This window comes from Pteropus vampyrus, unplaced genomic scaffold, assembly GCF_000151845.1.
Source record: "Pteropus vampyrus isolate Shadow unplaced genomic scaffold, Pvam_2.0 Scaffold120, whole genome shotgun sequence".
In the NCBI taxonomy this organism is placed as follows: Eukaryota; Metazoa; Chordata; class Mammalia; order Chiroptera; family Pteropodidae; genus Pteropus; species Pteropus vampyrus.
Window position 1 is genome coordinate 4396224 of NW_011888901.1, and position 25637 is coordinate 4421860.

The following is a 25637-nucleotide window of genomic DNA, read 5'->3' on the forward strand; positions in this document are numbered from 1 at the left end:
ATTTTTAAATTTTCACTTAGCTCTTGATTCCAGGGAAGGAAAGAATTGCTGGCGGGTGAAAAGAGGGAGGGCCATGTTGACAGAGTGACCAAATCTGGGCCAATTGCCTCAGATTATATATTTAAGTATATTTAAATATTATATATTTAAGTATATTTAAAGAAGCTCTATGATTTAAGGAAGCCCAAGCCACAGAATTCTGCCACAGAATTTTAAACTTGTTGGAAAAATGTATGACTTTTTAAAGGTATAAATGCTTTAAATTTGTTTGTTTTGCTTTGCTTTAAGTTATGCCTGAAAACTCCAGACAGGTAAAAAGATGAATTTTTCCCTTAATCGTGCAGCTAAGGCAGACAGATATCCAATTAGGTCACATGTCAGAGATCAGGTGTTTGAAAGCCTGTGTACCTTGCAGGTTCCACCTGACCAGTTTAGACAACAAAATCAAGTCAGGTGTTTTTCAATGTTAAAATTCATATCACTCTGAGCTCTACTTAGCAAGCTGAGTCCAGCTTTCCCTTGGTGTTCTCCTCCCTAGATATCGCCAGTAACCCAAGGGTTATCCATTTTTTACAAAAGGGTCCTCCCAAGCTGCTGATAGGGGTGGGGGTGACTGGTCAGTCAGCCACAGTGCCTTGTCAAAGCTCCTTCTCTGCTGCCTTGTGGTTGCCAGATATCACTGCCAAGGCCCAGGAAGCCTGGTGTAGCTACACAAGCTAGAAACAAATGCCTGTTCTCTTTTGGCTGAACCTACTCAGGGTTAGGAAAGGTCCTAAAGTTACCCACACAGTGCAGAAAGGCCAGTCCTTCCCTGCCAACACCCTTTAAGTGTCAACACAACCTTGCTCTTACTCTCCCAAAGCATAGCCAAAGGCAGGCTGCAGACAAGGGGGAAAAATCACAGTCAATAGCAATGTCTGCCAATATCTAGTAGTGTTTGAGGCTACTTTTAAATGAAAAACAAAAATCTTGCTAACTCTCAAATGTTAAATTAACTTATTTAAGTTATGTTTCTTAATTAAGTATAAACATAAGATTAGGCATAGAATCTTTATTCTCACAGCTCTTCTACATCTATAAAACCAAAACAATTTAGCAAATTAAATTAACAAAATTAAAAATTCAATTAATATTATATAATGTTGTGGATGATGTTATTTTGCTGAAATTAAGTTGTTTTTCGCAATAAGAATATGGAACTCATTGCTACTAAACTGGCTTTTTAAGGCGGGCTTATAATTGACTTAATTATCCCAACATGCTTCTCTATTTGAATTTCCATGAAACTTTTGTACAGTGTGCCATGAAGATGCTTGACTTTCACTTAACCGGAATACTGTCATCTCCATAAGAAGTATTCTATTCTTTCCTCATTAGTCCAAAAAAATTAAAGTTATAGTTCTTGGTGCCAAAAACAAAATCATCAAAATGATCCAGAATAGGAATATGTTAATTTTTAAAAAACTGCAATTTAAATAAGAGCAAAATTTACATATGTTTGTAGAGAATTTATAATATGTATGATTCCATTTATATGAAATGTCCAGAGTAGACAAATCCATAGAGACAGAAAGTAAATTAATGATTGTCAGGGGCTAGAAGAGAGAATGGAGAGTGACTGCTAATGGGTACAAATTTCTTTTTTGGGGTGATGAAAATGTTCTGGAATTAGTGGTGTCGGCTATACAACTTTGCAAATATACTAAAAAGTACTGAATTGTACACTTGAAAAGGGTGAAGTTTATGATATGTGAATTATATGTCAATTTTTAAAAAGTGACTTCCAAGATAGATATGAGGCTTACATTTGTTTATTTAAAGGGCTCATTCTGTGGAGTTTCCCAAAACAAAGGGTGTCCCCCTCCAGCCCCTCCAGTGTTGAGACTCCAGCTATATTTACATTACAATTCAGATTTATATTTGCATAAAAGGTTATTGTGGTTTATGGATGGGGTGGGAGGAATAGGTTGGAGGGAGAAGGTCTGGGGATAGGAAGATTAGTTGAGGCACTAGCTTCAAGGTTCTACAAGGACAAATCTAGACCAGACCAGTATCACCCAGAGACACAGCAATCTAACAGATTTGAAGCTGAGGAAGAGCTTGCTGTGTCATTAGTACCTTCCTGAAATTCCCCCAAATAAAGATTTAAGCATTTCGTTCTTTCAACGAAGTTTTTTAACACTAGGCAGTGTCATCAGGCCATATAGGGAATACAAAGATGACTAAGGTCCTTGCCCTTAAGTATCTTACCATGTAGTAATGGCCAGAAGACTCACAGGAATAAGTATTGTATAATAAAATGTACATTGTGATAAGAAAAAGGGAGGTATAAACCTAGAATTATCAGTGTCACAGGAGGAAGAAATTACTTCTTACTTCTGGTGGAAGTCCGTCCCATGTAATGTGTGGTTGATAGGTAGAGATGAAGTGAAGAGCAGTTTGGTGAAGAGAACAGCATGAACAAAGGCATAGAAAACAGAGAGCTGGAGGTAGGAAAGCGTATTTAAGGAAGGATGAATATTGGCTGGAACTAAGGTCTAGGAAGGGAATTAAGTAGAAGAGGTAAAGCAGGAAAAACATGGACTGACAAGTTGTCTTTTTAAAATGAAAAAACATTTTGGGGATGAGAAAGAGAAGAGGGTCAATATAAATTACTGTCTTTCACAGATTTGTATAAATTTGCAAGATTTCATCTTGCAAAAACCACCCCTGACTAGCAAATAGGCATTTTGTTGGCTTAGGGGGTAAAGACATTGTTGAAAGAATGCTTCTATAAAGGCGAGCTCTGGTGAAGTGCTGAAGCTAAGAGCAAGAAAGAGCAAGTAGGCGCCAGACGACAGGAAAGTGCACTGACCAGAAGAAAAAAAAAAAAAGGCAAAAGGAAGTGTGACGATTCCCAAATCCTTCCACTCGTCACTTCGGATGATTTTACCCAGGCCGTAAACATCTGTCTTAACACCAAGATATGTGTATCATCAATAAAATGTTAGAATGTACCTGGGTAAAAACTCTGGCGTGATAACACCAAATTTATATGCATTATTAGAATGAATTCGATTTTTAAAACCACACATTTTCTGGCACACAGAAGGCACCTAAACATTTGTTTTACAAATGAACATTGGATCTTTGTTTTAGAGTCTATATTTAGGACAGGAAATGATTCAAAGCCGCATCCTAAAACCTAGATCCTCTATTAGAATTGAAGTTGGGACGAACTGGGAAATAGGTCTGGTTTTCCCCTTTAAAATTTAGGTTTCTTGCCCCTCGGTACAGTCCCTTAGGTCAGTAGAGCCAGCGGGGGTCGGTGTTCAAGTAACCAATCGCAGCAGGCACATGGGGTGGAGTCACAGCGCTCCGCCTCCTCTTCCCAGCCCTTCCTCCTCGACCTATCCAGGTCCGCCCTCCCTCGCACCTGCGTGTCCCACGGCGCTCTGTCTGGTGCAACCTCTCCAGCTTGTGCTAGCGGGGAAGGGCCTCACCTCTCGCGAGATCGCTTCCTGTTGCTGCCGCCGCTGCTTTCGGCCGCTGACTGGTGGCGTCTGCGCAGCCGCCATGTTTGGTTGCTATGCTGTGGCCTGGGTGACGGGGTGTGCTTGAGGGAGGAGAACGAGACCGAGGAGGAGGAGAAGGAGGCGGGGGCTTGAGCGCCTCTTGCACTCTAACACACAAACGCTGCCCAGGATTACCCGCCCGCTCACGGCGCGCTGCGCGCTTTTCCGCTCCTCGCGGCCCCCCCACTTTGTCCTCTCAGGATTCCTGGGTCCCTAGGGGCTGAATTCAGGGCCTGAGTCTGGGAAGGGATAGACTTGGCCTTGGCTGTACAGTCAGAGTTTGGGGGCCAGACCCCCTCACCGGGGCTCCCCTCCCCCACGGCACTTTTAGGGGGTGTGGATTATCTCATCCCCGCAGGGAGGTGGGAGCGCGCGCCCGCTGCCTGTCTCCCTCCGGTCTCCCGGCGGCGCTGGTCCACGGCAGCCCCGCAGTATGAGGTGGTGCTGGCGGCTCCCGGCCGTGGCGTGGCCGTTGCAGCGGTGGCTGCTGGGGGGCCGCTGAGGGAACCCCCGGGAGCGGCGCGGCGAACGCGCTTCTCCCCGGCGCGCCCGGGCCTCGAGGCTTTTCTTCTCAAGCCGAGAGGACGCGGCTGTGATACGAAGGTAAGAGGTTCTAGGATCCCCGCTGGCCTCTCGGCCCTGCACGTTGTTACCTGGGGCGTGCGTGGCTCGCGGGAGGCGAGCTAGGTAGGGCAAGCCGGAGGTACGAGGTTGATTTAAAAGGAAGAAAAAAAATGATGCTCCCCACCGTCCCCCCACCCCCCTTTCTTCCCAGGACCTTTGCTCTCGGAGCTCCTGGGGGTTATAGTTGGAATCTCTGTTTAGGGTGAGCGGAAGGGCTGGAATAGGTGCGGAGATGGAATGTTCCAAGGTACCAAAACCCCAGGTAAGGTTTTAGAATCTTTTGAGTTTTCCATTGCTGCTAGGATTCCTGTTTTCTTTTTTCTTTTTTAAATTGGCTTATATGAGCGCTTCCTGCATATTGCATGGGCAGACTGTTTCCTACCACTGAAGTTTTAAGCCTCTTATGATTCTACCGGTATATATTTGTATTTAAGAATCTGTAGTTGGGCCAAAAAAAAAAAAAAAGTTGAGATGTATCTAAATAAACGTACTGATGCATTCATTTCCCAGGGTTTATTTAAAATGGAGCAGTTTACAGCTGCACAGACATATGTTTACATGTTTCTGAGAAACTTAGAATGGGAGACTTTATGTCTGAGGTTGCATTATATGGAGACACCACAGTGTACCAGGATGATTTGTAGGATTTTCAAGCGCTTGTTCTAGGAGAACCTGTGTACATGCAGTATACCAACTCCTTGTCGAATCAAGAAATTGGAGGTAATATTGGTTTATGTGACCAGATCTTGGGCCCAATTGAAACAATACAGAAAACCAGTGTATCCGATTTAGAAAGACGATTTGAGTAGAAAGGAAGGTTGTAGAACAGTGAAAGCCAGAACATTTTTTTATCCTGATTTTTGAACTTTAGCATGCCAGAGGAAAAAAATTGTTTTTCATTTTTTTTAAGGGAGGAGATGACCTTAAAATAAATGATTATTCAGAGCCCAAAATGTGCTTGATGAAATAGGGCTAGATATGTCAGTTAAATCTTGAATTTGATGACTATAAATTCAACCTACAGATTTTTTTAAAAGACTTTTTGTGAGCAAAAGTTTATGTATTGTACAGAATTTCTTTACTGACTCGTAATACAAGAGTGCAATCATTTTGTGGATCCCACCATTTTTTGTCAGAATAAATTTATGCTCCAATTAACACACTCTTCATTTTTTTTTTTTCCCCATGACACACATCTTTGTTACCGTTTTGTATAGAAACATGTGCATGGTCTCATAATATGATCTGGAGTGGTTTATAAGAAGAGAAACATGGTCTTTTTTGTACATGGAAATATTTATGATTTAGATCATCTGTTTTAAACATTCGACAAGAGATTTTGAAAACGCGAGAAATTGTAACTTTTGTAGTTTTTAATTAATGTTAATCGAGTAGGTTAACGTTTATTAAGTTAGAAAATCATAGGTTCCTCAAAAGCAGTAATGAATGAGGATGTGACTTTCTTAGTGCCTGTTTTCTAACCTGCTTCGCTTCTGGGTTATATTTATTGAATTGTATCGAGCTTAGGGTTTTTTTCTTATGTTCTAATTGAATATCTTTAAAAATGTCCCTAATAACTTTGTTACTTTAAATTTGTGACACCCAATTTCTAATTTAGGCTAGGCGTAAAACCAGCATTGATTGAACACACTTGCTAAAAATACTTTCTGGGTCAGATGTACTCAGAATGTGCCCTCAGGAAAATTCATTTGAACTATTCTACTGTGACCAATGTACACTTCATTATAATTGAAGGACTTTAAAAAACTATATCTCACCAATTATATTAGATTTCATAAATTCAGGTATAGAAGCCTTTTTTTTAATGTATAAAGTACTTGATGTGGTATAGTAATAAAAAACTAAAAAAATTTTTTAACTTATGTGACTCCCGTAGGTGATTGTTAAACTCCGTGATTTGTATGCTCAAAATATTTTAGTTTTATCTATTACACATAATTAATTTGAGTTGTAAAAGAGTACAATGTGTAGTGTTATCCATTTAGTATTTATTTATGACTTATTCTAAACTCTGTAAGGGGGATCAGTGGTCATGTTTTTTTAGTAAATTATCTTTAAGCAACAAAGTAAGAGATTACCAGACAATTTCAAGGAGACACTGTTATTGACAGGATTTTTGTTTTTTCCCCTCTGAGAGTTAATATGGTCACTTTAAACAACAAGAAAACTTTAAAAAATATGTAAAAATATTGTTTGGTTGATGGTTAAAGACAAATTTTTAAAAGTTCTGCTTTAATTCTTTATGTTAGGTGTTAGGAATGTAAAATAGGTAACCTCTCTAGAAATGGCAAGTTTATGTGACTATATGGCTAAATATGAATTGTTGCTCCTTAATAAAATTTAGTATTGGCAGAAATTCACTAGTTACAAACTGAATTGAATGTTGTTTCTCTGGATAGTAACATGCATGTTATGAAGTTTTTTATATGCTATAGTACAAATTTGTTAAATTGTCAGTTCACCAGATTAAGCTGCGTGATGGTTGGTTTAGCATTCTGGAATTCCTTTTTATTGTTTTTATTGTTTCCCAGGACAATACTGTAGGAGAAAGGTGTTATTTCTTCACTTAATATTCAATTACTAGTACAGATGGTAAGAAGTAATATAATGTAGAAGTACTATGGAATCTTTATTGGTGTGGAAGTATAGTATTAGGAACAGTGTAATTGATTTCTTTTCCTTTGCATGATTAATCAGTATAGTCACATTTAAAATAGGATGGAAAACATCAGAGGCATTTACCCCCACACATCCATTCTTCATTTCATAATTCTTAAGTAGAAACACTGGAAGAGAGGTGCAGATATTTGAAGAAATTGGCAGGAATAATGAAAATTAAGTTCTGTGGATTATGTCGAGGGGAAGATATTAATTTGGGTGAGTTATTGTATTTGTATCTTTTAATAAGGTGGTTAGAGGAGTAGAAAGAAAAAGGGATCCAGAAGGAAGTGTTTATTGTCTGTTATGTGCCAGACAGTGTACAGGGGTTTTACATGTTATCCCATATAATCATCAAGTACACTTCATGAAGTAGGTATTGTTAATCTCCTCCTTTTCCCCTGCCTCCTCATAATAGGGGAAGGAGTAGTTAATTTGTTTAGGATCACACTTCTAGCTCGTAGAATCCAGTCTAAGTCTGTCAGATGTCAGACTCTGTCCAGTTAAACTTTCTGCAATGCTGGAAATACAGCAAGTCCTCACTTTAAAGTCATCGATAACTTCTGCAGCTTTAAGGAAAATGATGTATAATGAAACCATTTTTACCAAAGCCAAATCGATATAAACAGAAGTTAAGTTTCTGTAGCATCTCATCAACAAAACAAGATTGAACCAAGTGATGTTATTTAAGGATCCGCTGTACTCTTTTTCTGCATTGTCAGATATGGTAGCCATTAACCATGTATGGCATAGAGCATTCGAAAATATGACTATCATGCCCAAGAAGCTGAATTTAAAATTTTAATTTTAAGCAGTTTAAATAGCCAGATGTTTCTAGTAGCTACAGTATTGGACAGCACAGCTTTAGATCTTGCTGCCTAGAAAAATCTGAGTTTTAATATTGAACTTTCTATTAGTTTATATATATTAAGCAAAGTATTTCATTCTTGAGCCTCACTTTAATTCATTTTGAAAAGGAAGTTGTTACTAAAAGATGATCTCTGTCTCTTCTTGCTCTAAAGTTCTGATTCTTATTAAAATGTACACTGGCATTTAATATTCATAAGCATTATATCTGAAAGTCCCCCCTCCCCAGTATGCTCATGCTTTATATAAAGATTTTTGTCAGTTTCTTTTTTTTATAAGTGTGTGCAAAGCACACATAGAGGATAATGGGTTATATTCCCCCCAATTGTTTGGTGAAAACTTGTCACCAAAGGCAGTACCTTGGGACAAAGTTTGCATCTTTAAAGACCGTATTTCAACATTGCCACCTTCCCATTTAAGAATATATTACAGTTCTCTGTTGCTTATCAAATTAATTCCAAACTTGTCTGTTTGGCCTTGAAGGTTTTCCACCAACTTCATCTCACCCTAGTTGTTATTCTTGTTTAAAAAGGAAACATTCTTGTTTTTCCCTCTGCCCTTGTTTCCTCAGTTTAAACATTCCTGTCCCCAGTCCATGTGCCTCCTCTTTAAGTCTTCCTCAAAATTCACCTTTTTCTGCAAGAATGCTGCTTAATCCAATCATAATGACCAGATTTTGAATCCTAGTAATAAGTACCCTGGGGTTCATATGTGATTGTTTAGATGTAGTTAGTTGAGTGCATCCTTAAGTTTTTGTTACCTACTCTGTATCTTTAATGGAAATGTAGAAAAATAAAATGAAAATGGGGATTATTGCTTCATGAGTCCATTATTAGTCCATTATTCAGCAATTCTGCTTTAAAAAGTTGCTGATTTTTAGAAAATAATAACATTCACCCTTAATAACCACTCTAATAGATATTTTTATTTCCTTCCAGGTTTTCGTCCATATTTTTTAAAATAAAGTTGTATGGTAGAGATACAATTTGAGTTTAATATATTGGAAACATTGTATAGTAGAGGCAGTGTAACGTAGGGAAAAACTGACACTTTGGAATCAGATCTGGCTTGGAATCTGGTCTCAAAAACCTTGGGCAAATTAACCTCTGAGCCTACTTCCTTGTCTGTGAAATTAGGATAATACTTGGCTTTGAATTGTTGTGAGGATTAGGGTAATATATGTAAAGCATTTAGCACTACTCTTTAAATAGAAGGGATGATCAATAAATGGTAGCTGATATCATTTTCTCCATTCTTGCACTATCACCATCATGAATGTAATTTAAACAATTGCTTAGACATTCAGATGACTTATCAGTTTAGTCATTTACTTTTTGTTAAACATTTTGGCTGTTTCTAAACTTTCCAGTGTTATAATCTGCAGTGAATATTTGTGCTTACAGCTTGTTTGTTTGTTTCCTCTATCTGAAACTCTGGTACTGGGATAACGATCCAGTGAAATGAATATTTCTATGCCAAATCTCTCTCTTAATAAACAATGGGTGTTCTTGTTTTGGAAAAATGCTGATTTGATTGTAAAATTGTACCTCATTGTTTAATTAATATATTTTGAAGAAATTGGTTTATTGGGGGAATTATGTAGTAAACATTCAAATGTGTGTTAATTAAACAAACATTTTAATGTTTATTATAGGGATTAATGGTATACAGGTAGATAAGATGATTCTTGCCCTTGAGCTCAAATTCTAGGGTGGCAATACATGTCAATAAGCAATTACAGTTCAGAGTGACAAATGTAATGAATCTGGGGGGAATGAGAAGTGACATTTGAGCAGTGTCTTGGAGAATGAGTTGGAATTGATTTGGGTAGAGAGAAGTTGGAATTGATCTGGATAGTCAGAAGTATGCATAGTATGTTGGGAGAAATGCAAGTTGTCTTGTATATGTCTGTCTCGGTCTGTAGGTTGGGTGTTGGTGTCTGATTTTATGTGTGAATCTGTGTGCCTGTACCCGTGAATTGACTATGGTAGGAGATAAAACATGAGGGTCCTTGTTTGGGTTACGAGTGGGATCATGGTAAGACCTTTAGAGTAGAGCTTCTCAATTGGTGTGCCATGAATGGTTTACCAGTGAGCTGGAGAGCAAAATACACATCAGCCTATGGGATGGGTTATATTGGACCCCCCAGGATGGTTCTTTTTGATCTTGAATAGTCCCTTTGGCTTGTCTCAGTATACTAAAAATATATTATTTTCTTTGGTGCCAAGTTGGGAAAAGGATTGGGGAAAGCACTGTTTTAGAAGCTTTAAGTATTGGAAAGTTAATGGTACCTACTCATCCCTGGTACCCCCATTGTGTAATCAGAAATAAAACCAATACCAAATCCTAAAATAAGCATAAAGAAAGTTAAGTCAAAACCCCCTCTTCCCTCCCCCTCTCCCTAGGAATATCTACTTCATTGTTTTATGTATGTATGTGAAATATCTTTTTGGTGCTCCTACATTGCTAGTTCCCTACACACATGTTTAGTCTGCCTCTTGGGAAATCAACATTTATTCTGGGGAGCAATTATAAATGTTTAAATAAGGGAATGATAAGATTAGATGTACATTTTGAAAGATAACTCTTTTTTAGATAATGATGCAAGGATATAGGGATAGTGTAAAGATGAGGTTAAAAATAGAGCAGAGGGATCAGTTAGGATGCTCTTACAGTGGTCCAGGTGAGAGATAAGAGCCAGAAATGGAAAAATGGGGAAATAAGGATGAGAATGTGGGACCAGAACTGAAAACTGATTAGGTCTCACTAGAACTGAGAGTCCATTGGATATAGGGGAAAGAGGGAAAGGGTTGACAATGATGTTAAGATTTTTTTCTTTAGGCAGCCGGGAAGGGAAAGCCAAATTTTTATTGAGTACCTGTGGTAAGGCAGGCATTTTGCTAGGCATCAAGATTGTCATAAATTCTCATTGAATTTTTAAAATTAATTTATTTTGAAATAATTTCAAACTTACAGAAGAGTTGCAAGAACAGCACAAAGAGCCCCCAAAGTCCCCTTCAACCAATTTCTTTTTTCTTGACTATTGCAACTAAAAAAATTTTTGTAGACTTTACATTTTTGAAGCACTTTAGGTTTACAGCAAATTTGTGAAAGTACAGAATTTAATATACCATCCCCGCAACATGAACTTCAACAAATTTTTAACATTGTACTACATATATACTAATTATACACAAGGTGTATACTACATATATACTAATTATACACAAGATGAGGGTGCAAATTATTGTGCTTGACTTAACCTTGGTGTTGTCTTTGACCCTTTCCCTCATTCTGCTATATCTTATTGGATTCTCAGATTTCAGTGAAACTACCTAATTGTTTCATTTCATGTCTCTCATTTTTATTCCTACTTCCAGCCATTTCAGAAGATTGTACTGTTTCTAATTTCATTAGACTTTTTCTGAACCATTTGAGAGTTAAGTTGTAGACACAGTTCCTGTCCCTTCTAAATAATTTAGTGTTTATTTACCAAAACATGGATAGTCTTTTACATAACCACCAAATCAGGAAATCAGCATTGATATAACACTACCTTCAGATCCCAGGTGCCATTCAGATTTTTCCAACTGTCCCATTAGTGTCTCTCTTTCCTTTTTGGTCCAGAATCCAATCCAGGATCATATATTGCATTTAGTTGTCTCCTTAGTCTCCTTCAGTTTGGAACAGTTCCTCACTATATCTCTGTCTTTTATGACCTAGATTTTTTTCTATTCTGTAAGATGTCCCTTAACTTCTGTCCATCTAGTGGTTGCTTACGTGCAGACGGAATGCATTATTGGCAGAAATGTCAGAAATGATGTGATATTCTTAGTGTTTTACTAGGAGGTGTACAGTCTCAGCAATGGTGATATATAACCTTGAATACCTTGTTAAGTTTATGTTTATTGTAAAGTTATCATTTTTATTTTTGTAACTGGTAACTCTTGTGAGAAGATCTCCAAGACTGTGTCAATGTTCTGTTCCTCATCAAACCTCTGTCCACCAGCCTTTGGGTCCACTGATGACTCCTGCCTGAATCAACCACTACTGTGAAGGTCACCATCTGCTTTTATTTGTTGATTTTCTACTGAAAACAGATGTTTCCCTTTTCTGCCATTTAATTTATTTATTTGTTTATTTATTTCAGTATGTACTCAAAGATTTTTGTTCTGATTCAGGGGGGTTTATTAGTTATTATCATTTTTAAATTTTATTTTGATGCTCAAATTGTCCTAGATTTGGCTAGTGGGAACCTCTTCAAGATGGCTCTTGTGTCTTTTTTTTTTTTTAATTATTTATTTTAATTGAAGAAATGATTTTAATTTTTTTTTCTTTCCCGGTCTACCTCCCCGCTACCCCTCTTCCCCTTTGCTCTCTAGTAACCACTAGTCTATTGTCCATGTCCATGAGTCTCTGTTTGTCCTGTTCATTTGTTACTTTGAGGTTTATATCCCATCCTGTGTCTTTTTGACATGTCCCCATCTTTTGAGTATTTCCTTAACTTCTGGCACAACAAGATGTTCCAGACTTATTTTATTTTCCTGTCCCAACTCTGGAATCATGCATTTTTCCAAGGAATCCTGATTTCTTTTAGTAGAGGTGGTATTTAGAAATGAAGATTTGGATGTTTAATGGCGTATCATCACTTCTAGGGCAGACCGTGAAAGACTCATAATCAGTTTTTTTCAACAGACGTAAGAACTCATGAAAACATATATGAGGCGATAGGATTGGATGGTATTATGAGCAGATATTATATGTATATATATATATACACACACATACACACACATACATGTAAACATCTGAATTTCTTCCTGTATCTATTTGTATGTATCTATTATATATGTATGTGTGTGTATATATGTTTTAAGTTCACACTAATACATCCAATTCCAATTCAACAACTCAGGGTTCTTTGTAGTCTTCTCCCTCTCTATTTTTATAAATTCCTTCTTCAGCAGTGAGAAATTAGCCCCCATTATCCTCAGTATATTTACTTATTTGCTCAGTCCCCTTGTATGTGCCAGTCTCCCAACCCCAGGCTAGTTATCACTTGCCTGCCACCTCTGAGACCCATGGGATTCTCAGGGCATGCTGTCAGGTCCATGCTAGGAAGAGAATGGAACTCTAATCTTTTTATTTTCCTTATTTAATCTGAACAAAATATGTTAGAAACATGTTATCTCCAGTTTTAAAGGAGAACAAAGCTGAAATTCAGGAAAGTGTGTGACTTTGGGCATGTTACCATATAAATAGAAGAGCAAATATTTTGAATTCAGATTTGCATGATGCATGAATCATCTTTTTCCTCCTATACTGCATAGCCTCTGACTACCTGAAAATAGTTTGGAATTCAAACTGGCAGGATTTAAGGTCGCATAGGTAGTAGTTGAAGCAGTGAGTGGGACAGTTACAGCTTATGAAGTATGTGTCAAGTTTGGAAGAGGATCACTGACACAGTCCCCAACCGTCATTACTTAAAGGTTAAGGGCTCTCAGAAGTGAAGAAGCCAGTGAAGAAGACTGAATGGTGGTGAGAGAGGAGAGCGTCCAGTTGTGTGGTAGAAGGTGATGAAGGAAAGAGTTTCAGGAAGGTGTCAGATGCCGCTGAGAGAAGAGGATAACAAGAGTGCTTTGAATTTGACTATTGAAAAGTTATTAATGACCTAAGCTAGTTGGTTTTGAAGTGTGTTCAGGCAGGCTTGTGTTAGTATACAGCTAGAATACGTACAGATAAGTCATATGTAATTAATAAGTACACAGTATATTACCAGAACACTCAGGCTTCTCAAGTATCAAATGAGACACTGATTAAAATGATCAATTCCCCAAGTTTCACCTCAGACCTTAGATTCATAAAAGGGTGGGTGAGGGATGGAGCGGTGGTTGCCTAGGAAATGTTTAAATGCTGTTATGGTTATTCTGAGGTATACTAAAGTTTGAGATTGATTGTCTTAGAAGAGTTACAAAGAGGGGTGTAATAAACTAAATTGAGGAAACTAGGGGAGCAGCTGCAAATACAAATGAAGCTTCGCTTGTTTGCCTACTACTCATCTCCTGCTGTGTGGCCCAGTTCCTAACAGGCCATGGACTGGTACTGGTCCACAGCCCGAGGGTTGGAGGCCCCTGCTCTCTCTCTGACCTCATCTCTGACTACTCTCCTTGATCACTTTTCTCAAGGTACACTGGCCTCTTTGCTGTTCCTGGAACAAACCAGAAATGTTCCCACTTTGAGTCTTTGTGCTTGTTCTTCTCTCTCCCTAGAACACCTCTTCCTAAGTGTTCCAGGCAGGTGTCCACATGGCTCACTTCCTCACTTCCTTTCAAGTCTACTCAAAAAGTTCTCAGTAATGCCTTTCCTTAATACCCTATTTATAATTATATTTCTATTCCCACATTCCTATAATTATATTTCTATTCCCACATTCCTTATAATATACTATATAATTTTTTTTCTTTCTGCATTAGAATAGAAGCTCCATAAGGGCAGGGGCTTTTGTGTTGTTTCGTTTATTGATATATTTATGTTGCTTCTCTCTATTTGGCACATTATGAGACATTCAATAGATATTTGAACAAGGGATAGGGTAGGGGAGAGTGAAGAGGAACATTTATCTAATTGTCTAACATATAGACACTTGATTTGAGACTCTTTATTTAAAAAATTTTTTTTTACAAATTTTATTGATGAAATAAAAATATAATCATAATTGAATTTAATTTTTTTGTGTTTTTCTACTAATGAGAAGAATGGAATGGGATAATGTTTCACTTAAGTGGGGTTTAGAATTAGTATTCCCTTTCATCAGGTCAATTGTGAATGTTCATCTGGAAGAACTATTCTTAACTCTAGGCCCAAAAAGACAGTGAGCAGATTTGGCTTGTGGGCTATCGCTTGCTGACCCCTGGACTATGCCACTATTGCCCAAATTAGTGCAAACCCCTCTATAGTACAGTTCCAAATATCTTTCCTACTTTAATTGTTGCTGTTCCCTTGAGAATTTTTTTCCATGCAACTAGATTACTGGTATTTCTTGGACATTCTTTGGTTTCTGGGGCTTTTAATAATCAATACTGTTTTAATTCTTGTGTAACTAGAATATTTTAATAAAAACATATATTTCCAAATTTTTCCTAAAGTCAGTTTTGTATATTTAGAGAGGTAGTGCTCAATAATGATGATGATAATAGCTAACATGTATTAGGTCCTTTTATGTGCCAGGCACTGTGCTAAGGACTTCTTATGTATTCTCATTTAATCTTCATAGCAACTCATTTATAGATGAGGAAGCTGACGTACAGAGTGGTTTAGTAACTATCTAAAGTCATAAAGGTAGTAGAGATTGAGCCTTCAACCAGTCTGATTCCTGAGCTGGCAGTCTTAACTATGAAGCAGTATTACTTCCCATGTATATTAATAATTTGTATTATTATACTTTTGGCCCCTTCGCAGAGCCCTTTCTTGTCTTTTAATCTAACTTTATTCGTGAAAGACTCATAATCAGTTTTTTTCAACAGACGTAAGAACTCATGAAAACATATATGAGGCGATAGGATTGGATGGTATTATGAGCAGATATAAAGCCAGTTTAGACTTTACCTTCATTGAGGTACTTTTTACATCATGCTCTTGACAGCTTTTATTTTATTCTGTTCTATTTTGTTTTAAAAAGTGTTTGTTTTGACTCACTAAATTGATTTCATAGCCAATGAGTCTCAACCTGCAGATTGAAACCATTAAACATTTAGGTGCTATAAACTATTGTTTGTGTTCAGTTACAAAGAAACTGCTTAAATGACACAGTTGCTTTCTAAAGGAAGGATAGTTCTAGAGGCTAGTGTTGTTTTTCTTTTTCATCTAAAAATACCCTACAGTCATCCCCTAACTAATAAAATATTTTTTGCTGAAGAAAAAAGGAGCACTAAAGCCCAAAAGATGATACCACATACACTACTACACGGTTGGTTCTTTTTAGATAGGGGGAAGAGAAGAATATTTTCATTGGCTGGTGGTATTTTTGAAAGATCAACTTCATTGTTAGACTTTCATGTGGAGGAGACTAAAGAATAGGAATTTAGAAAATAGGGAGGGAGAGGAAGAGGGAAAGCACTAGCAGCAGCTGAAGTTGTTTCTACTGCTTAGGTAATGAGCTGCAGTCAGGAGAGAGACAGTAATTCTTTGACATACTAAAAGAGTTTGTTTATATCTTTTTTAGTATATTATTTCACTGAATTATTTGAAGTTTCTTTCCTCAACTAGACTGTGAGCTCCTTGAGGGCTGAGATCTAGATGTATACAAATTTATAACTTTAGCACCTACAATTGTATATAGCCATGAGAAGCTCTTGGTATGTTTATGTGAATGAATAGGTATATTGAAGGCACAGGACTAGAGCATTCTTTGTGGGCCTTAGTATGGATCTAGGTATCTTTCTGTATCTCTGTACCTCTCTCTGTCTCTCTCTCTCTCTCCCTTTTCCTGACTCTCCCATTCCCCCTCCCTCGCTCTCATGTAAACATTCACACATGCACCAAATTTTAAGTAATATATAAATAGGATATAATGCTATGTAAAAGATTAAGCAGCAAAGAAAGGAGAGGCCTCAGGTAAGTAAATTTGATGCAAGAAATGGTTCAAATTAGATTCCTCTGTTTAAATATATACTTTAAAATGATCAAATTTATTTTGACATTGAAATTCGGTATTCTTAACAGGTCAGTAACAGTTGACTAGACTAGAGGATATAAAAAGGACATTTGGAAAATGCTGCCTGTACACCAGTGAATCAATGGTCAGGTCCAATGCTATGCATTCATGTCTGTTAATTGATTTGCATATGATTAGGATACTTTTTTGGTGTAGCATATACCATTTCTTAAATAAATTTCTTGTACAAGTTATTGCATAGCAACTACTATATAAATGTGTTTGGTATATTGAATATAGAGGTAAATTTTAGAGCAAAACTCTTGCTACATTAGATTTTTTTCCTTTTACAGGGTATCAGTTTTATAGCTCAGTTTTGATAGCACTGTCCTAAGAGAATCTGATTTGTTCAGTTTTATATTGCTAAGTTCAGTTCAAAAGGACTGAGGGAGGCTTCACTGAATAATGTATAGTGGTATAGCAGTAAGCTAAGTTATTCAGTCCGGCATCTTACACTACCAGCATTTTAATTTATAGTTACATCCGAAGCATTGTATAATAAGATTATAGCAAAGCAGATGGTTTGTTTGAGAACATTCCATTTCAAATAAGTGTACAGGGTTGTCAACTATCCAGAAAACTTTTTCGGAATAGTTAATTGATTTAATAATTTTGGATAACAAAGGTTTTATGGTATCTTCTTTCGTTGTGTAAAAATAATTTCAAAGGAATATTTTTCTTACTCTTTACTCACCACATTTTATTTTGAAAAATTTCAAACTTATGGAAAAGTAGCAAGAATAGTATATTGAACACCCATGCGTCCTTCATATAGATTGACCAGTTGCCAACATTTTGCCGTTGCTTTATCTTTCTCTGTGTATGTATTTTTAAAATTTCTATTTGAGGATTGCTGACATGATCATAATATTTTACCTATAAATACTTCAGCTTGCAAACGTGCATCTTCTAGGAATGAACATATTTTCCTATATAAAAATGCAATCATAATCACACTCAGGAAATTTAGCATTGACATAGTACTTTAATCTGATATCCAGTCCACATTAAAATTTCTCCAAGTGTCCAATCAAATCCTTTATGCTCCCCCCTCCCATTCATGATTGAATCAGGTGCTACGCATTGCATTTGGTTGTTATGTCTTATTAATCTGTAGCACTTCTCCAGCTGCCTTTTATATCTCTTCCTTTTTCCCCCTTCTTCGTTCTTCTCACATTTTTGAAAGACCCAGGTCACTTACTTTGTAGCTCAATTTGGATATGTCTGATTATTTTAATTTCATTTTTTTTCATAATTAGATTCTAGTTAAACATTTGGGGCAGGAATATTACATAGGTTTTGTGTTCTCGGTGTATAACATGGTACTTATGACAGTTTTGGTGATGTTAAATATAATCATTTGGTTAAGGCAGGATTTGACAGATTTCTCCATTTTAAAGGTACGTTTCCCTCTTTAATAAGTAATTTGTGGGAAGATACTTTCAGATTATATGTTTATTTCTTCAACAAACTTTCACCCGATGATTTTAGCATTTATTGATAATTCTTGCTTGAATCAGCTATGGTAGTTCTAAAATAGCTGTTTTCTATTTCTGTTATTCTTTCTACATTTATCATTGGACATTCTACAAAAAAGAGTTTCTTCTCCCTCATTAAAAAAAAAATTAGTATCAAATTAGACCTATGGTTTCTTTTTTTATTCAGAATATTATCTATTCTTGTTATCATTTATTTTGAAACTTAAATTGTCTCATTTGGCTGGTGGGAGCCCTTTTAAACTGCCTTTCATGTTCTTTGACTTGTTCCCATCAGATTTTGAGGACTTCTTTACTTACTGTCACAAGATATTTTAGCCTGACCTTGTATTTTCCTTGCCCCAGATCTGGAATCAGCCATTTTTTCCCAAGGAATCCTGATTCCTTTTAGTGCGAAATAGTATATAGGGCATTAGGAATGTTTAGTGTTGTCGGAGTATTTTAATTCTAGGTCCTAATAGTGGAGAGAGATAGCAAATACAGTTTTTAGAAAAATGAGATTATATCACTATCTCTAATTCTAGCCTTCTCCCATGCCATATTTAATGCCCTGTCTCCCATAGTGAGACCTTTGGTTTCCAACAACAAATGTATTTATTCATTTGTTCAGTCATATAAAATACACATACTAGTTTCAGAATGCTGCATCAAGACCACCACTGACAACAAACTTACTGAGTAAAGTTTAAGGTTTGTTTGTTTTCCTTTTTTTTTTTTTTTAACATTTCTTTGCATTTATCCTCAGACTAAATCTTGCTGTGATTATATAGTCATGAACAGGTGTTAGCAGACTGTGGTCTTCTGGTCATATTTGACTTGCCACCTGTTTTTGTATGATCCATGAACTAAGACTGATTTTTACATTTTTTAATGTTTGAAAAATATTTCATAACTATGAAAAAACTCAGAGACATGGGCAACAGTATGGTGGTGACCTAAGGCAAAAGGGGAATGGAGGTTGATAGAAGAGGGTAAAGGAGGTCAGATATATAGTGATAGGAATACTGACTTTGGGTGAACAAATAATGCAATATACAGACGACATTATGGAATTATACACTTGAAACCTATGTAATCTTATAAACTAATGTAACCCCAATAAACTTAAAATTTTTTTAAAGTAAATGAATGGAAATGAGTACAAATTAATGGGCAAAGCAGCAAAAATAGGGCACCCATTTGGCCAATTATTAAGCTCTCAAAATACAGATATGTCTGTTTGTATGCTCCACTCATAGGAATTTAGTAGGAAAGGGTTTCATTCTTTTCCCTTAACAACTGCTGTTACATTTGTACACCTGGTAAGCCATTGATTCACTGCAAATTTTACTTGTTAGTATCCAGCTCTGATTTACCTTGGGATAGTCACTTCAACTTTCTAAGCCCCAATTTCTTCATCCATAAAATGATAAAAACTGTGATTTATAACCCACACTGTCCTATACAGTGGCCATGCCACATAGGACAACTGAACACTTGAAATGTGACGCATATGGCTAACAAATTTTTTCATTAAACTTATTGGGGTGACATTGGTTAATTATATTATATAAGTTTCAAGGGTACAATTCTATATACATCATTTGTATTTTGCATTGTGTGCTCACTGCCCAAAGACTAGTCTTCTTCTGTCACTATATATTTGACCCCCTTTACCTTCTTCATCCCCCCCACCCCACCACCCTCCTTCCTCATACTGTTATCTGTGTCTCTGAGTTTGTTTGTTTTTAACAAATTTTTTAATCAAGTTAAATTTAAATGGCCACATTTGGCTAGCAGTTGACCCACTGGGCAATGCAGAACTGACAACATGATCTGTAAATGACCTTCTAGTTCTAAAATTCAATCATTTCTAATTTCCAACATTTAAATAAGTCTCCTGTGTCCCTAAAATGGAATAAACAAATGAACTGTAAATCAAACACATAACACAACCACACAGGACAAAAGTTATCCTAGTAACTGTTGAATACAATATTCTTGACTAGGGTTAACAAATGTTTTCTGTAAGGAGCCAGACAGAAAATACTTTAGGTGCTATAGGCCATGTAATCTCTGTCACAACTATTTGATTCTACTTTTGTAGCATGAAAGCAGCCATAAACAATATGTAAATAAATAAGCATGGTTGTGTTCCAATAAAACTATGGATACTGAAGTTCAAATTTCATAATTTTCAAAATTTCATAGTTTGTCTTGTTGTTCATTTGTTACTTTCTGTTTTATATCCCACATGTGAGTGAAATCATATGGTTCTTGACTTTTTCCATCTGACTTAGTTCGCTTAGCACGCTGTTCTCAAGATTCATCCATGTTGTCATAAATGGCAATATTTCATCTTATGGCTTAGCAGTATTCCATTGTGTATATATATGTATCCCATCTTTAAGGTTCCATTTTGGCATTGACTTAGGAACTTGGGAAGCCTTTGGGAGAGGTGAGAAATTAATAGGCTATGCTAAACAAAATAAAAAAACAAAACTGCTATTGATTCTCAGTCCACTTGTAATACTTTTTCTGTTAGTATCACCAGTGCATATGAGCAGTGCGTTATTCTCTCTGCCCTTGCTGTAACACACATCCAGTTTATGTGGTTGTGATTTCTTTTCCCATTCAAATTTTCTGGGGGAAGTGTTGACGTAGAAATTGAGGAAAGAATGGAGAGAGTACAATAGATCAGATTGAAGATTTGCAAAACTCACACATAGTGGTGATTCTTTTTCAATGATGTCTTCATTAATTTACATGCTTCCATGGTTCACTTTATAAAGAACAACCAATAAGAATAATTTTAGCATGAGGTAGTAGAAATCATTTCATTATGATGGAAATAGTATTGCTTCGAGATTGGGCAAATCTGGATTCAAATGCCACTCTCACATTTGCCTTTGTAACCTTAGGCAAACCTTTACTTGTCATCTGTAAAAGAATTATCCATATTAACATAATGAAAAAAAATGGCCAAAATATGCATTATGTTAAGTTAAATTGAATCTAGTTCTATAATCAGCAGGTTTTGTACCAGAACGTCAAAATTCTCTCTATACTTTGTCACTTAAGTGGTTTGGCCATACATGTTTTTAACAGCTCTATTGAGGTAAAATGTCATAAAATGAGTATATTTAAAGTGTAGTATTTGATAAGTCTTGACATATTTATACATCCATAAAACCACCACCACCACCACAAGCAATGTAGTGAACATATTCATTACTCTCCAAAATTTTCTTGGGTCCCAGTGTAATTTCTTCCCCATACCACCACACTCTACTTTCATCCCCAGGCTGGTCTGTAGTTTTTCACTAAAGATTAGTTTGTATTTTCTAGAATTTTATACAGATGGAACCGTTTCATATGTACTCTCTCTTTCTCTCTTTTTTTTTTTATCTAGCTTCTTTCTCTTAGCATAATTATTTTGAGATTTGTCCATGTTGTTGGCATGTACCAGTAGTTTGTTCTGTTTTATTAACTACTTGTCTTCCATTTTATTACCATGCCACAGACGAATAGATACAAAAGATACGTACCACATTTGAATAAATCTATTACCTATTAATAGATAGTTGTTTCCAGTTTTTGGCTATAACAAAGTTGCTATGACCATTCATGTACAAATCTTTATATGGAGATATGCATTTGTTACCTAGAAGTGGAATAGATAGCTCATAAAGTTGTAGTAAGTTCAAATTTGTGAGAAAGTGCCAAACTGTTTTCCAGTGTTGTGACATTTTATATTTCCACCAGCAATAAATGAGATCCATTTTTTTCCTGGTCTTTGCCACATTCGGTATTGTCACTATTTTTTATTTTAGCCATTATGAGAGCTATATAGTGATATCATATTGTGGTTTTAATTTGTATGTGCCTAATGTCTAATGATGGTGAGCATCTTTTTTGTATGTGTGATTATTTGCCATCTCTATATCTTCTTTGAAGAAATATCTATTCAAATCTTTTGCTTGTTATTTTAATTGGGTTTTTGGGGGGTCTGTTTTCTCATTATTGAGTTTTGAGAGTTCTTTATATATTCTAGATACAAGCACATATCCTTTATCAGATATATGCTCCCTCTCTCTGTGTGGTCTTTTTATTCTTTTAACAGTGTCTTTTGAAAAGAAGATGTTTTAATTTTGATGAAGTCCAGTCTATCAGTTTATTCTTTTAAGGATCATTCTTATGATGGTGTTTCTAAGAAATATTTGCCTAATTCAAGGTCACTAAGGATTTCTCTTGTATTTTCTTTAAGAAGTTTTATTGTTTTAGATTCTACATAGATCTATGACCCATTTTGAGTTAATTTTGCATATGGTACAAGGTATGATTTGAAGTTCACATTTTTTTGCATATGGATATCCAGTTGTTTTCAGCCATATTGAAATGACTACCCTTTTCCCACTGAATTTCCTTTATCTTTTTCAAAATTTAGTTGTCTGTATATGTGTAGGTCTCATTCTGTACTTGATTTCGTTCTGTTGCTGTGTTGATGCCAATACAATACTGTCTTGATTTCTTTAACTTTATAATAAGTCTTGAAATTAGTAGGTTTAGTCCCTTTTTCCTTTTCAGAGTTGTTTTGCTATTTTCTATTCAAATCTTTCTGATTTTCATTTGAATTTTAGAATCAGTCTGTCAATTTCCACAAGAAAGCCTGCTATATTTATTGAGATTGCATTGAGTCTACAGATCATCCAACCTATAAACATGTCTCCTCATTAATTTTTTTCTTTTTTAACTTCTCTAAGCAGTGTTTTGAAGTTTTCACTTTTAATATTATTATAAATTATTATATTCTAAAATTATTTCTGGTTATTGCTATTTTATAGAAATAAAATTATTTTTACATATTGATCTTATATCTTGCCTTGCTCAACTCACTTTTTAGTTCTAGAATAGCTTAATTGCCTTGGTTCGCACCTCCACTACAGTTCTGGATAGAAGTAATGAGAGCTGATGGACATCCTTGTTTTATTCCTGATATTAGGTGGGAAAGCATTCAGTTTTTCAATATTAAGTATGTTGTTAACTGTGCCCTTTTTTTTTTTTTTTTAGGCAAGGCAACCCTTGGTTGACCTCACAGATTGCAAGGACCTTGTCAGTTTACAATCTCTTATTTTTTAAAATTTTTTATGCCTACAGCACTTGGGCTTCCTAGGTGGTCTTCCATCCAAGTACTAACCAGGCCCGACCCTGCTTAGCTTCTGAGATCAGACGAGATTGGGCTTGTTCAGGGTAGCATGGCCGTAGACAACTGTGCTTTCCACAGATGTCTTTAATCAGGTCAAGGATGACCTGTCTGTCCCCTGCTTTCATTCTGTGTCACCCATTCTATCTTTGTTGTACTTTCTTGCTACTGCTGTAGTCATGTCATTTGTCTCTTTTTGTGACAGCCTAAACCCTTAATCTGTGTTTATAGTAATTGAAAAAATAAGCTTAGTGTTTGCCATTTTGACTTTTGAATGTAAAAGAAATTGGAACAAATGTGCTTATTTTTACTAAACATAAAACGTCGTATTAATGTTAATAGAATTTTAAATTTGAAAATTTTATTTCAAAATTTTACTCACCACTGTATGTATATTTGTCTATAATTTTTATAGTTTGAATATCACCATTTATGTTTAGCACTTTTTACTTAACATAATGTGTATAAATTTTTAACATCTGTAGACATAAAAAAATTTATTATAATTTTAGAACTTTTGAATATTTAAGATTTTATTTGTTCCTTGAATATATGTAAAGGAATGAACATTTTTATAGATAACAATTCATGGTCTTTCCATAAAAGAGATGGGCTCTTTTCCACTTGCAAATATATAAATGGAATCATTAGTATGTACTCACAGAATTGTCCACATCTCTTTATATATATATATAATCTCAATTGTATTGACATACCTTTCAGATGAAAAAAGAAAGATGCAAGGGAGGATTTTATTTGACCTTTCTCTTTGTAAATCATCATGAAGATTTACTGTATTCTCTCACAAAGTTAGAATTTTCAAGTAGTAAAATTCTGAAATCAAGCAGAATTATTGCTTTATGAATGAAAGTAAATGTGACAAGAAGGGTGAATATATTTGGTATTTTGCTAACTAAATATATGTTATTTGGGGGGGAATCTCAAGAGCTGATTAGACAATTCACTTATGCTTTCAATTTGAAGTCTTTAAGTATAAGTTGCAAATGTCAAAAGTAAATATGCTCGTAAATGGGAAAGACTAGTGTTGGCAAAATGCATTGATACCTTTTGATCTTGGCATTTCTGTACCTTTTTTTAATTTATTTTTTCTTTTGGTGATATTGGTTAATGAAATCCTGTAAGTTTCAGGTGTACAATTTAACAGTAAGGCATATATATAATTGCATTGTGTTTACCTCCCATAGTTAGATTTCTTTCTGTCACCACATATTTGACCCTTTTTACCCCATCTACCTCCCTTCTCCCCCTCTCCTCTGCCCCCCACCCTTTGGTAAACTACTAGTCTATTGTCCAAATCCATGAGTCTCTGTTTGTCTTGTTCGTTTGTTGCTTTTAGGTTTATATCCCCCATATAAGTGATATCATGTGGTTTTCAACCTTGAAAACTCATATCTGAAAAGATATTTGCACACTGATGTCCTGTACCTTGCATTGACATTGGGACATTGACCAATTTCCTTTTTTTGGTAGCTCCCCCTACTGTTAAGACTGAGTTGCTGATTCTGCTGTTACTACTGTATTTCCTTGTCTTGGTCACTTTCTTTGGCTAGACCATGTACCCTTGGCGAAGGGAGTGCAGGGCTTGAGGAGAAGGGAAGTATATATCCATCACAGGCAAGAGTGGAATGTACACAAAGAGATCATCATGTATATTTCATTCTTTGGATATTTTCTTTTGTGAATGTTGTTGGTTGAGTTGTATACCACTGCAAAAGATGTATTAGTTTTCTGTTGTATAATGAACTACTACAGATTTAGCAGCTTTAAAACAACACACATTTATTTTCTCCCAGTATTGGTGGGTCAGGGCACAACTTGGTTGAGTCTCAAAAAGTTACAGTCTGTGTTGACTGGTCTGCAAGAGCTTGGGATTCTCTTCCAAATTTGTTATTGGTGATAAATACAGTCAACTGTAGGGCTGAGGTCTTCCATTCCTTGCTGGCTGTCAGCTCTGAGAGGCCCTTACACTTCCTTGCCACATGGCCTTTCATAGGCCCTCTCACAGCAAGGCACATCATTTTTTTTAAAGCCAACAGCAGAATTACTTTCACTTCAGAAAGGGCTCAGTCTTTCTTTTAAGTGCTTTCACCTGATTCAGTCAGGCCCATCAAAGTAATCTCTATTAGTTCAGCTGACTTCAGACTTTAATCACATTTGTAAAATGCCTTTCAACCCTCACCTACCTAATCATGGAAGGAAAATCCCATCAAATTCCTTAAGTCCTTTTCACACTCAAGTGGAGAGTATTGTACTGTTATCTGATAAAGAGTTTAAAAAATTTTTAATTTACCTTCACTTCTTCCTTCTTTGATGCTCTTCTTTACTTTATGTAGATGTGAGTTTTGACCTATATTATTTTCCTTCTCTCTAAAGAATTTTAAAAGTATCTTGTAAAGGCAAGTCTGCCAAAAACAGTCTGTCTGCATGCCCCGCCCCCCTCTCCTCTCTCCTCTCTCTCTCTCTCTCTCTCTCTCTCTCTCTCTCTCTCTCTCTCTCTCTCC

The 25637-nt window shown here is 36.0% G+C and overlaps 1 protein-coding gene and 1 pseudogene across 6 annotated transcripts in view; one reads left to right on the top strand and one right to left on the bottom strand.

The window, feature by feature from the left end:
* The first annotated feature begins 3414 nt into the window (after positions 1–3414).
* The window catches only part of PTPN4 (protein tyrosine phosphatase, non-receptor type 4), a 192944-nt gene continuing 170721 nt past the window's right edge, over positions 3415–25637 (top strand). The window contains exons 1-2 of one of the 6 annotated variants that reach the window (XM_023534124.1): positions 3423–4157; positions 4330–4440. In XM_023534124.1, the coding sequence (XP_023389892.1) occupies positions 4416–4440 (25 nt within the window). In that variant the 5' untranslated portion in view covers positions 3423–4157; positions 4330–4415. Of the gene's footprint in view, positions 4158–4329; positions 4441–25637 lie in introns of all 6 variants that reach the window. The other 5 variants (XM_023534122.1, XM_011366099.2, XM_023534123.1 and 2 more) reach the window with 5 other exon arrangements.
* On the bottom strand, positions 23061–23179 carry LOC111743739 (annotated as a pseudogene).